This window comes from Haliaeetus leucocephalus, unplaced genomic scaffold, assembly GCF_000737465.1.
Source record: "Haliaeetus leucocephalus isolate CR32 unplaced genomic scaffold, Haliaeetus_leucocephalus-4.0 Scaffold395, whole genome shotgun sequence".
In the NCBI taxonomy this organism is placed as follows: domain Eukaryota; kingdom Metazoa; phylum Chordata; class Aves; order Accipitriformes; family Accipitridae; genus Haliaeetus; species Haliaeetus leucocephalus.
Genome location: NW_010972831.1, coordinates 5,108,591 through 5,122,675, shown reverse-complemented (window position 1 = coordinate 5,122,675; position 14,085 = coordinate 5,108,591). Strand labels below are relative to the sequence as shown.

The following is a 14,085-nucleotide window of genomic DNA, read 5'->3' as shown; positions in this document are numbered from 1 at the left end:
ATAGGGATGGGTCCACATGCAGGTGGCTTTACCCGTCACAAGAGGTAGAAGGGAGAGGACAGTTCATCTGCTGATAATTTCTTGTGTAAATGACTGAAGTGTTTCCTGACAAAACATTATGATCTCTTAAGAGTGGATCCCAAAATTCTGTTGGGCCTGCAAAGCTATGAACCAGCTTGTAAGTCCTTCCTCTTGCAAGGAACTGCAGATATCCCACAAAATAAACCCCAGACAGCCTTCTTGTTTGTAATGTGATCAAAATGGGAAGTGGTTCAGATGGTGAAACCAAAGAGAAGCCTTGTGCATTAAGAATATGGAAAACTGGGAGGTTACTGATATTAATCTCAACAGTGCTGACTCACCTCTCACTGCAGAGAGGTTGTAATTCCTCAGAAATCTCCTTTTTTTCCATAGCACATCAAAGAACTGTACAACAGCCCAGGCACTGTCGTATCTTCTGACCAACCTGACATATCTGTTTGCTGCATGTGCCTGTCCCTGTCTGCCATCCATCATCCTTCATTCATGAGCCTGAGAGGGCTGGGACTGCTGGTCTGTGGCGTGACTGTGAAGCACAAGGAATGCCAAGGCCCTGTTTCGCAGCAGACACTAGGTGTTTAAGAACATTTTTTATGCAGATCAAAAGAAAAACTAACACTGCAAACGTAAGGGATTTAAAGAGAAGTAGGTTCAAGGAATGGCTGAAGAGGCGGGTTATCTTGAAAGCAAGCTGCCACAGCCCACAGCTATCAAAACCACTACCAGTAAGCAAGATTTCTCTTTTGTTGTTTAAGACTGCAGGCAGGGATGGCAGACCCGATTCTGCATTTCTTGAGAATCTCAAAGTGCCCCTACCACAGCAAAGCACTAAGCATAGCAATAGATTACCATATGCCAGATGATCCTTTTGTGCAATATGAGCACCTTGCCAAATCTTGGGAACACTTAGGACAAAGCCATAGATGGAAAAAGCAGCTGAAGGCTTCACAAAGCAAGAAAACAGCAGAAGCTGGAGTGAGAAAAGTTAGTTACAATTCAGAGACCCAATGCAGTGAAGCTGCAGAGGGAATTGCCAAGCACAGGGGAAGAACCCGTTTGAAGTGACAGGGAATGAGTTTTAAAAGCAATGCTTTTGCTGCCAGTCATGTGCATGCAGTAAGCAACAGGATTAAGATGATTGTCTCCAAAAGACAAACCTCCTAGCTTCACCTGCTCAGAGCACAAATGAGAGACAGGAGATCTTGAGTTGCATAGTTTATCTCACTGAAGGAAAGGTGCTGCCAACATTTGTAGTCTGCAGCGTTTTCAGGTTATCGCTAGCCATTCCCTGTATGAAAGATGCATCCAATGCAGTATCAGCTGTTACATTTTCAGATGTGGCTGCATAAACTGATATGAGGTCATGAAAAACAAGAGTTAACTCCCATGGCAGTGAGGTCAGCACAGTGCTGGATGAAATGTAATCAGGAATTTGATAAAGCCTTATAGTTGATACTGACCACATCTTCTCTTCCTTTCTGAGAGAGGCTGAAGCTCTGAAAATGTATCCAAGGATGAACATTTTCAATTAAATAAACCTGCTATATTGACAGTTTACAGAAATACTACATGTTATTATTTTTAAATATAGGCTGAAAGTGAGACAGCTCATTTTTATCTCTTTTCCACAGAGTTTAAAGTATGCTTCCTACCCTGCCTGAGGCAGAGTGCACATTACAAAAAGCAATGATGTCCTTGTAATCATTTACAGCAAGACAGGATGCTCACTAAGACCGACAGGAAACGTTAACTGTACGATGCATTTTGGCCCATCTGTCTCTCAGAAGCCATATGCAGGACTCTGCTGCCATTTTCTACAGAGACAAAGCAACCTGTGAAAGACAGATGTTTCAGAAATTCACCATGTGAAGTTACAGGTCCAGGAAATCCACATTGCTTTTGTGCTCTTAAGCAAATGTGCACATCGTGCAAATGATTTCACTATAATACTGTAAAATGGGAATTGTGATGTCGGCTAAACACCAAGCACTGCAGATACTGACATAAAGACTCAGTATGGCTCTTGATGACTGAAGACTGTGTGTTTGTCCACTCATGTCTCACACCAACAGTGCTTTGCACAGAAGCCAACTCCATCCTTAGCAACTTTTTATGACTCTACAACACTCTTTATTCCAAAGTACTTCAGTGTAGCCTCCTGTGACAAAAAAATAACAGTCGACCCATTCTTAGATAGGTCACTCCATCCTTTGCTTCTCTATGGCAAATAGCATTATTTCTATACAGCTCAGAAAGCACTGCCTTCCTAAAGACCACTCCCCACTGCCCCATGATCTTGCTCTCACTCTTATACCTTTAGACATAGCAATAAGAAAGTGTCAGGCAGAGAAAGTTGAGTAAAAATAGTTTCTTCAGAGGAAATTAATGATTAAAGTGCATGAAAATATTTAAAGCCACAGGCTGAACCACAGTCTTCGATGAAATGTACTTTAATACTGATAATGCCTTCAATTCTTCCAGCCGCTATAGGAAGAACTACTCCTTTGAAGATGGAAGCAAAGTTGTAATCCAGAAAACCTGCTAAAGATTTCTGGTTTGTCCCTCTAGAGGTATCATCTCAGTTGCTGATAGCTGGGGCTGTAACAGTGACTGCTCCTCTGAAACAGCTGATCTCAGTTGTTTCTGTGGCATCCGTTTCCATGATCTTGTCTCTATAGCAGGAGACATAAAAACAGCAGCCCTCTGTCAGCAGGAAGCTGACAAAGGGATCCAGTTTTTAGAAGAGTGCAGGTTTGGGGAAAACCCAACATACACCAGATAGTATTTTAAGTGTTGCAACCTCCCCACTCCTAGAACACTGGCATCTAGGAAGAACCTACGCTGGAAGAGCAGGGGGCCGTGTTTAAATCCAGTGGAGCTTCCGCCCAAGCTCTGCCAGGCTGAACAAAATATTTCTAGAGAAAGTAACAGCTCTCCATTTTCCTCACAGAGTTGCTTCCCAGGTGTAACAAGGGAAGCAAACATAATTACCTTAGGCAGAATCTGACAAAGTTGCCATTGTCAATGCCCTGATTTGTGCTATAAAAGCCCCGTGATTTTAACAGTTGCAGTATGAGTGGGCCTAAATTTTACCTTTTCTAGAAAAAGCACCATGCGTTTGGGCTACTGAGTCAAAGGGAAGAACAGCCCTTGCTTTTCTCAGCAGCGTTTCCTGCCCATTTCTACCAGACATAAGTAGGAATGGCATCTCCTTCATTCTCATTATTTGTTCCCAAACTCTGACCAGGTCCATGTCTACTCTAATTCTTTATTTTCTCAGCTCACAAGTGATGCTGCTACTGTTGAAGTATGCTGTGTGGAAGCAATTTCATGAGCAAGCTGGCCTGCCTAAAATTTCTGTTATCAAAGACATAATAACATGCCAAGAGTAGCTGCTGAGCAGGAAGCTAAAAGGATACTGAAGACCTTCCTTCATTATTTAATTTACCTTCTGGATTTATTTCTGAATCACTGGTGTTTCCAGGGTCTTCCTTAAGAACTCCCACATCCTTTGCCCAATTCGTCCATTTAATTTCCTCTACTCTGGAGAGACAAAATGCAGCAGACACTGATGTATGGAGCACAGCATTTCAGTCCAGATTTCACTGTCCCCACAGCATCCCAACCCAGCTCATCCTGCCAACACAATCCTAATGGTTTGGCTGTAGCAACAACACACTACAGAGCATTTTTTTTTTGAGTGAAGATCTTCTGTAGTCTAAGCTCCACAAGGTAAATCTTCTTCCCCTGCATATTGTGTGCTGGTCTATGTTGTTTGTTTTAAAATATTCCAGTTTCTCACAGGGAGCATACTTAATACAAAGGAGGCTCCTAGGTTGCACTTTCTATACATGCTCCGTAACACCCTGGAGTTAAGAAGTGCTGTCTGCAGTTCGGTTCACTGGGTGGAGAAAGGTTCACCTGCTCTCCCAGCTCCTATATGCGAGGAAGAGTGCTGCCCCCTCGTGCTGCACTCAAGTTGCATGTTCCTGAGCAAAGGGGCCACCAGCCTCCAGCCCTCCCACCACAGCCTGCTCTGGGCACGGCTATACTCGCAGCAGCAAAGAAAACATCATTGCAGGCACCCTGCCACCATAACCACTTGCACAGATTTGGGTTAAACAGGACACCTTTTAGTGACAGCATGTCTTGGTGACAATGCTGGCGGCTCAGCTAGCTCTCAAACTTCCAGCACTGCAATCACCAACCAACTTGCAAGTACCCAGGAATGTGTGGTTGAGTCACTCTGTTGCATCAGTGCTGAAATTCCCTGTGGCGGTTCAGGGTTACCAGCTTACGAATCATGGGAACCCCTTACTAGGCTGGTGTATAAGGGGTAATGGTACATCTGTCTTACCTGAAACACCACCTCTCATCTTTCTTATTGAGGCCCACTGACATGAAGCAGCCAGATCTCCTCTTCCCACCTTGGCGCCACAGCCAGGCCTTCTCTATTTCTAGAATAGCAATAGCCCTCTGAAAGAAGAAGTCTATGTCAGAGAGCAAACAAGGCATACAGAGCCCAGACCTTCTTTTCAAGTGAATCTTCCCCAATCAGCAACTACTTTGACTTAGAAAATCACTCTGGAACCCAATCCCAAAGTGCTCCTTAGCTTAATACTACCAGTCAGTTACTTAATTTCTCAAGTTACTTATGCATGTGGATCCGGACTGGCTGGTAGCCATGCAAACAGCATGAGTTTTAAATATATCTAAAAATGATGTTAGGATTTAGCCCCCAGAGTGGCAAGTTTATGTACAAGAGAAGTTTATAGCTCAGGGTTAGGACAAAGACAGGCACTGTCATCTCTGATGTTATGAGACTCAGGTAGGAGTTTTGGGCCATGACATAACTGCTGAGCAGCACTGCGCCTCACCTGCAGCTTCCAGATGCTTTTGCTGTAACCAGAAATATCTGTGACAGTCTCGCTCATGAGCGCAATCAGCATGTTGAGCAAAAGAATGTAAGTGAGGATCACAAAGAGAAGCAGCAGGAACATGACGAAGTATCTGAATCTGGCATGTTCCTGGAAATCCAGGTCACCCATCCCAATGGTGATCTTGAAGAGCTCCAGGGAAACACTAAGCAGCCCACCGTACATAGCATGGCTCCCAGCACTCTCCAACTGAGCAAGAGACTTGTTCTGAGAGACCGAAGGAGCGTCCCCCATCAGCGTAACCAGAGCTATGAGAAAAACAGAATTTGAATCTTCTTCAGAAAAATTTACTTCTTGCAGCCCAGCCTGCAACCTAATGCTGAGTAAGGCCTTACCTGCAGCAAAGCCAAAGAGGAAGATGATATAAACCAAGAGGAAACGCAGTAGATCTCTCAGGATAGTCTAAAACACAAATCAGGAGGAAGTGCCATCCTTTATCTCACATGAAATCACGAGGATGATCTCCTGTTCTCACACATCATAAACCAACCCCCAGTAACAATATTGAAAGCAAGTTGGAAAATGCTTTTATCCAGTTTAAGCAACTACTAATACATGTTAAATTACTTCCTCAGGTAAGTAACATCATTGGTAGCTTAATCTGAGAGTACTACATGAAATTATTTGTTGTTATGTTTGTATGAATAGGTTCTTTGAAACAAATAAATATCATCTCAGTTCCCCAGTATGGCTGTTTCCAAATTGTTTCAACGCACACATCTCTTTCTTTTCCGTCTCCATTGGGTTTCAGACAAGTGGTGATCAGAATTCTTCCCTGGCAACTCATTTCACCTCTGCTTTGTCTTGTCTTTCTAGTCCCAGACTCCTCTATGGACCTGGAAACATTTCTCAGCCCAAGCATAACAGTTCCAGGGAACTCCCACTGGTTTTGACTGCTAGTTTTGAGTTGGTTTATGACAAACTGGTGTCAGCTGCTGTGACTTCCTATATTCAAAGATAGCAAACTAGTGGTTTGCTGCAATTGTACTTCCTTGAAGACACTGATCTAAACTCCTTCTGCAATATTGTTACTTCCATAGTCAGTGACTCAATTCCATTTATGGTTTTCATGGTCCTGAGAGAAGAAAAATAATTGCAGGACTTCTATTAGTTCCTCACACCCAAACACTTTTCATACAAGGTTTTTTCCAAGTACTGACCTTCTGTATCATGACACTGTAGATCCCAGTGCGTTGAAAGCCCCGAGTGTAATACAGCGTGTTCACCCATCCCAAAAGCAGGGAGAACACCATCACTGCCACATAATTTTCTGAACTTGCACCATACAGGACGGCTGACAGCAGCAATGAGAAAGCCTGGATGAAGCTGGAGAGAAATAGAATGAGTGGCACAGTAACTTACCTCAACAAAGAGGCCCATTTGCAGATCTGTTCTGTTTTGCAAGTAAAAGCAAACACATTTGACAAGGCTACATGGAGCATATAAAGTAGCAGTTAATCAGACACATAGTTTATATAAGCAAATCCTGTTATAACCAGACCCACAAATTGTTGCAGTTTTGTTATGAACTGGTTACTCTCACAGTATGGAAACTCTGAACTGCTTGATGTAACTCACATAACTCATATTAAATGGAAAAAAAATTTAACACTTATGAACACATGCACACATACATGCACACACATGCATCTATACACATTTCTCCTCAGAAAACAGAAGTTATTTTCCTTTCAACCAATTCTGAGCCGCTGTGACAGTATGATTGAGAACTTGAGCTCTTTTTCTAACAAGTATATGTTCTTATCTGTGGAATAATTGAGGGTCTGACCTGTACTGTGTTCCGCTACAAATCCAAGGAGAGAACCTACCCAGCGAAGTCCATTACAACAAAGAGTTATGACAAGATGCAGCAGGTAGGAGAAGCAAGCAGGGAAGGGATGGAAAGAGGAGACAGTGGCAGAGAATCAGTCTTTCCTGCTCACCATCTCTCTAGTAATGTTAGGGCAACTTAGCTGCACACAGCAGAGAACCAGTTTCATCCATGCTTTCATTGTGCAAAAACCTCAAGAGACATACATCAAGATCTCAATGCAGCTGTCAGAACACATAGTCTTCAGGGACTGGCGTCTCCTCCGCAAGTACAGACTCTGATAGAGAAAAATCAATGGTAGCCATTCATCAGAAAAACAGGGCATGCTAGAGAGCGATTCCTGCACAGCATAGCCTATTGCTCAGGGGAAAGGTTTGCTCCATAAGCTGCTATTCATGCTTTCATTTTCAAGATCACAAATCTCAGCTAGTAATACTTCCAAGATGAAAAAAAGGCCTTATTTACAAAGGGCAAGGATAAACAAGGGCTGAATCATGGCTCAGCCCAATGGCTTTATTAATAGACTGTATTAAATGCCAAGGATGCATTTTGGTACCATAAATCACAGAAGTCTCTCGTAATTATTTGCTGCTGTGAACCTATTCTTGCTCTTGCCCAGCAACCTGGCTTGTGCCACCCCTGTCACTGCTAGATCGTGCTGACACTGTAAGTGTCTCAGAGCAGGATTCCCTCCTGCCATCCACTCGTGCACACCCTCATATCAGGAGAATTGAATCTGTTGCCTCCATGTCAGTGATCGTTTCCTTTTTTTCTTTCTTACAATGAAACCACATGAGATCCCCATACCTGAGCAAAGATTAGATAAATGCCTCCTAGCAAGATAATGATCAGTCCAGAGACCCACAGGAAGCCTCCAGCTGTGAACTCCACTGGAAATGAAGGCTGCAAGATAAAACCAAAAACCACTGAAGACAGGCAGAGGTAGTGATGACAACCACCCCACACTTTTTAAACTCAGCTCCATTCATTCAGGCCTTTCTAGATAAAAGAAGACTGGACCTACCTTTACCCGTAAGGGTTGATAGTATGCAATGGCTGTAAAGATGATCATGAATGACAAGTATGAGACAAAACTGAAGTAGAATCTCTTGGAAGCAAATGTTTCCCACTTTTGCTGAAGCAGTTTGTTCAGTGGCTCCAAAACCACCATCTTGTACCGATTCTATGGAAAAACAAACAACAAAAAAGGTACCCATGTGTCAACAGGAATGCAAATTCACCACAGCATTGTCTTTTTCAGGGTTGGAGTTCAGAGGCTCCAAGTAGGGTATTGCTAAGGGTTTATTCAGTCAGGCCTTTCATTATGAAAGAGATCAACCATCCCATAAGAAGTTAATTGTGCTTGGCTTCATCAAGTTATTTGGACACATCCAGGCTTAGGACAACCAAAGGATCAAAAATTTCTCTCATATTATAGATTATCAGAGGCATACCAAGCAGACTATAAATAATAAAATATGCAAATACTTCCATCATGCATTTCTTTTCCACAAAAATGATGATGTGAAACACCACATTAACTTGAAATGATTTGCATAATTATACAGCAACACTACAGAAAGGCAGAAAAAATGTTGCTGTCTTTGACTTTTAGTAAAAGCACTCACCGGTGTGTCACTGCTGTATGCCAGAATCTCCAGCACAGAGTTTTCCTCAAAGCTGTCTATAGAGGACAAGTCATAGAGAGACACATGGATAGGTCCATACGTCCATTCAGTGAACTTGCGTGACAGGTGCCTGTACACTGGGTCTTTGATCTCTCTTTGGATGATGTGCTTGAAGATCTGAAGAGAAACCGGATGCATACCAGAAAAATTTGTATCTAATGAAGGTGCAGAACGACACAAGCATACCCAAATCACCTTCAAATACGGGACACCTGGCTTTCTGCATTATACACCTTGATATATCCAAACACCAGCCTATCTGGCTAAAAGCAGGCAATCTAACTACACCTTGTATCAGCTCTTCCAGGAGTAGAACCAATTTTGGTCCAGACCAGCTGGTTTGGCTGGGACAGAGAGCAGCAGCAGCCAGCTGAAGCTCTGTAGGACACTAACTGGAGTGGCCTGGAAGAGGCCGCCTTTATTGTCTCCTGTGGCACTGCCACTGTCAGCAGCATTACTACAGGTTGGGTGTAAGATGTTCCTACATCAAACCCCGCTGCTATGCTGAGGATGTATGCTACAGTCTTCCTTGTTTCTCAGCAACCCCAGGGGTTTCCTCTAGTTGTCTTTACCTCCACTTTGCCTGTCTTGGCAGCAAGCTGCAGAGGATTTAGTCCATCATAGTTCACTATCTCCTCCAGTTTCCACGTTGGGTCAACCTTCACACCTGCCTTTAAGATCTCAACATATGTTGTGCTCACAAACTTGGTGTTCTCCTCAGTGTCATCTGCAATCATCACCAGGGCATGGAGGACTGTGTTGCCCTGTGTATCTTGCTCCTGGAGGCTGGCCTTCTGGTGGGGATTGTTTAGAAGATATTCCACCACCTCAAGCTGGTTGGTACAAGCAGCCAAGGAGAGGGGAAGCTCACCTGAAGAGATTAGGGCAGTATTTGGAGGGGAAGCAGAAAGGGGTGAAAAAGAATTAAAGAAAAAAAAAAAAGCAATTATAAGAAAATACATTTAGCCTATAGTTTTACCACCAGAACACAGAACAAGTTCTTTCTCAGTGTCTCAAGACTCAGAAAGGGTTTTGCAGTAAACAATTACTCCTTATTTCTGGGGGCAGCTGAAACACTTTCCCAGACCCCTAATTTGGCTAAACTAACCAAGTATTTGTCTCTGTCTGAAGCCCCTCAGACAGGGTTAAATACGTAAAACCAAAGATGCTGGCAAATGCCCATTGGACACCCAAGTCTGTGAAAGGATCCTGCCATTCAAATAAGTCAAGAGCTTGATTACAGGACAGTGGAGATGGCAACCCACACACAGAGGGGCAAAACCAACTGAGATTTAGTGGCACCACAGACAGTAAGGCAATAAAAAAAGCAAAGGAGCATGTTCCACACTGACTCACCAAAATAAAAGCTAACTCCTTCTTTCTTCTTCTTGAAGAATTCACCATGGGCTCTGGCATGGACATCAGCTCCATTCTCTACTAGAAGTTTCACTAAATCTAGGCTCCTTTTCTCTATGGCAATATGGAGTGCTGTCTGGCCTAAGGAAACAGGCAAAACCTATCATTCAGTGCCACTATCAGAGGGAACAGGCAAAGGACTCTTCAGGAAAGCACTGTTTCAACAATCAACGGATGTTCTGCATAGCAATCCTGCAGTCTCAGTGCTGGGCAGGGTGTGGGTGGCAACTGATGACTTTCAACAACGTTCATTGGAAAAGCGCGCTGCAAACACTGAGTCAGAATACAAGCCTCAAGACTATCAGAAATTCAGTACAAGACCAGGCAATTACCCCTACCTGGCACTAAGATCCCAAGTAGCTATGAGAGGATAAAGACAACCATACATGTACATGACTATGCTGCATGTCTGCTATTAAAAGAATAGCCCAAACAGCAGAACTCATTCTTTAATAGTGATATACTATTTCTTTTTCACTTCTGGACATGCTTTTTAAGATTTCCCAAGCAAATCCTCTCATATTATTGGGTTATTAAACATGTATCACTTCTGTTTTATAGACCAAGAACAAAGTTGCAGAAGTGTATAATTCAAGGCTGAAGATGATGCAGTACCAGAATCAGAAATAAAAGATGAGTAGGCTGTTACTGTAACTGCACCAGAACTCTGGAACTGCAGTGCTGCATAAGCTCTGGTTCCCCTCTTTTTCCTTGCATCTGCACATCTCACTTGTCTAATGGGGAAGCTGCTCTGACACAGCATCAGAACTGAAATCTTACCTCTGTAGTAACAGTCAGAGCATGCCACATTAACAAGTGGCCTGGGATTCTGTGTCTTTTGGTCTATTTCCAGCAAAAGTGGGATTGTGTCATTCTTTCCATTTTTTAAGTTCAACAGGGCTTTCATTAAGCAGGTCTTCCCAGTCTTTGCATCTAGTAGAAAAAGAGTATTGAACGGGTTGTGCGTGTACTTTGCACACAGCTGTACTACTCGATTCAGAACTTAACTGTCACTGTAGGACCAAATACAATAATTATTTTAAAGGTGTTTCTCAGTACTCTTAGTCTGCAGTAGAGGCAAAAGCCTTAGGATATATATAATTAATGGCATTCTCCATCCTCGGGTGGACATTAGGAAAATAAAAGAATGGACAGAGGGCTGGAGAAAGCAAAGAAGATTCCTCTGCTTTCCTCTTATGTTAACAAGCACTGCCTCTGCTAACCCTGTTTACGGTGTACTAAGCAGAAATCTACCTGTGTATTCAGAATTGGTGAGAAATTTGGAGGTCCTCCGTAAGTACTCAAGTAAACCATCCAGTGCCTCAGGGCTGCCCCTTGAGACTGCGCTGAAGAGCCTGTCTCTGTCAAAGCGATTGGGGTCCTTTTGGCTACGGAAGAAATGCAAAATGTTAAGAAGTTCTGGAGAGCAGAAGACAAGAGTGTGCAATAAATTCTAGTGGGACAGTGTAAGAAAGGAGGGAGGAGAAAAGTTTGTCAGAAAAAACAAGTATTTTATTTTTGAGTCAAGGGAAAAATAGAGACAGTTATTTCCCAGAATTCTCTTCAGTGGCTGCTCTTTCCATCAGCTGGAGCTCTTCCCAGATCCAGTCTAATCTGCAACCCTGGAATGCATCCAGAGCACAAAGACAGAGAAGCCCAAGATAGCTGCAGGACCAAAGTCAGCCCCATCACATGGTGTGAAGCACTCTGTGAGTTGGTTTACATCCCTCCCTGGCAAGACCAGTTCAGTTGTATAGGGCTCCATGGTAGGCTGCTCTTACACCCAACTTGGCTTATTTAGTGTTAGTTCAGATACACCCCAAATACACCACAACACACACATACCTTCCAAGTGCAGACGGAAAGGGCTAATGCATCCCCTTTCTGCTTTTAATCACCTCCCACCAGATGCCTGTGATATTCCTACATTGCTACTTTTAGTTTAGATTTGGTAAAGTCTATAGACCCCTACCAGCAGGGATCAGTACAGATCAACAGGGATCACACCCTTGTCAAACACCCAACAGTTACTCACTTGCTGACGAGCCCTGGCCGATAGTTCAGATTAATCTTGACTTTAGGAGGAAAGTCACTGCTCTCCTTCTGATAAGGCGTCTCCAAGGGTCGTGGCTCTCCTTTCTTTCCATGTCCTGATCTTTCTTCCTTTTTACTAGATGCAGGTTTATCTTCCTGGATACTGTCATCTGTTTCTAGCAATCCCATCAACCTGTTCCTCTGACCTGGGCCCGGCTGCCCATTTGTGAAGTTATCCATTTCTAGTACAGATAATCTTGCAGATCACCAAAGACGTCCCCCGCTGGGAGGCTAAACCTGCAAGGAGGGAGAATTAACACAATTTGTTCACAAACCTAGAGTGTGCTTGGTGTGGCACAGAGAGGAAAGCATGTTTCCAGGCCCAGCATTCCTACAGTTGACTATGGGTGCTTTGAGAGAGAGATTCAGCAAAACTCTGCACAGTAGGAGTATTTGAATAAAGGATCAAGGCCTTAAATAAGGTACCACTGGAGAAGAAGTTCAAAAGCAGTTCATGAAATACAGGCAACTTGTCTGCAGAACATCTGAACCCCCTTTGTGAGATGACCTCACCTGTTGGCAGCAGCACAGGTTCCTTACATAAAAGGCAAAGAAAGTGGATCTTTAGTAGACTACGATCATTGTTCTTGTCTCAGTGCAGCCAACACAGGCTACTCACCAAGTGGCAAAACAGATAAGATTAACTGTAGGCCTTCTTTGGAACAGAGTGATAAGTTTGCTTATGTTCTCTGTTGGTAAGCATTATGCCATTTCTACAGGGAAAACTTATGTGCAAATTACGTTCCCCTCATGCGTTCTCGTATTTCATCCTGGGGCAAAATGAGTGGGATCTCCCCAGTGTTTGGAGCTGTTGGCTATCCATGCAAGTACGGGCTTTGAATTTCCAGCTCCACAGCCCAGGCAAACACACACCCCAGCTGCCATGCGGACACTTACAGCCCTCAGAGCCTGAACAGAGCACAGCTCTCCCAAGAGCAAAGCTGGATCCAGATCTGCTGTACAGAGAGCATTCGTATTCACCAGAGCACCCAGCCAGCCCGCTTCTCTCATTTAATATGTACTGTACTCTTTTTTTACTCTTTTGAAACGTCTCTTCATATATATCTGGTTACATCTCAGATCCACACGTAATGCAAGCTATCTCTAGTCAGCATACGACTGCAGATTCACACACAGTTTGTGAGGCAGCAAGGAAACATCCATGATTACCAACCTGAAGCAGAGGGTTTTTTAATAACTCCGTCTTATTCACATGTACTCCCTCCAAATGGTTAACAGGTTTTCTCTGAAGAGAAATCTCCCTTGCTGGGACTACAGCCAGACTCCATAGCCTGTACCGGCAGAGAGGTAAATTGACACAGCATAAGCATTCTGGCTTAGATTAGGATGTGGAGAAACATAGTTCTAGGCAGAAAACAGCCACAAAACATCTTTATGCAGCTCACAGCAAGAAATCCAAGGGCTGATTTCAAGACAAACCATTATGATAATTCAGCCATTCAGTTTAGTCTGCACTCTAATGACAAACATTCCTCTGCACACACAAGCATACACCCTATAATCCCATTTCAGACTTATTTCCTCCCCCATAACACTTACTGGTACATTTGCCGATCCTTTAGAGCGCTATTGGTACTTCCATAATAGTTTGCTTGTGCTTTTCTGTCTTCCTTTCCCCAAAATCATTTCTCAGCTGCAGTTTCCATCTCTCCACAGCGCTCGAGAGAGTTATTTATTGTCAGTCTTGTACAGACAGACCGTCTGTTTTAAAAGCAAGAGCAAAACGGTCCTATAAAAAAGGACCCTATAATGTATACATCCACTTTGTGCGTCCCTAGGAAACACAGACAGCCCTCTCTGCTAGCTCAACTTTCACTTCTCTACTCAAGAACCGAGTTGTTTCTTTCTGCAACTTTACCAAGCCATTTTGAGCAGTGCAGCACCAAAAAGCCCTGCTGTCAAAAGAGGAAGAGCACAGCACTTACCCCAAGTTGCTGCAAGCTCCACCCAAGAACTGATCTGACAAGGAGTCCCAACGGATCCTTCACAGGGTAAATAATCTCTCAGTAGAAACCAAGTCAAATACCAACAAGTGTTAATAAACATGAAAGCAGACCCC

General features: G+C 43.4%; 1 protein-coding gene across 2 annotated transcripts; it reads right to left on the bottom strand.

Moving 5' to 3' along the window:
- Positions 1-1,998: 1,998 nt before the first annotated feature.
- TRPV2 (transient receptor potential cation channel, subfamily V, member 2) lies at positions 1,999-13,916 on the bottom strand. 2 transcript variants are annotated; one of them, XM_010573711.1, is made up of 17 exons: positions 13,566-13,916; positions 13,180-13,297; positions 11,947-12,242; positions 11,166-11,299; positions 10,692-10,844; positions 9,852-9,992; positions 9,068-9,366; positions 8,436-8,612; positions 7,832-7,990; positions 7,615-7,710; positions 7,014-7,084; positions 6,137-6,302; positions 5,312-5,378; positions 4,917-5,224; positions 4,397-4,515; positions 3,488-3,582; positions 1,999-2,711 (listed from the first exon to the last, which is right to left on the bottom strand). In XM_010573711.1, exons 3-17 carry the CDS (start codon positions 12,183-12,185, stop codon positions 2,581-2,583), a joined length of 2,355 nt encoding a protein of 784 aa, XP_010572013.1. In that variant the 5' UTR covers positions 12,186-12,242; positions 13,180-13,297; positions 13,566-13,916; the 3' UTR covers positions 1,999-2,580. The 2 variants fall into 2 exon arrangements, with proteins under 2 accessions (XP_010572013.1, XP_010572014.1); XM_010573712.1 differs by having other exon boundaries at positions 2,335-2,756.
- Positions 13,917-14,085: the final 169 nt, after the last annotated feature.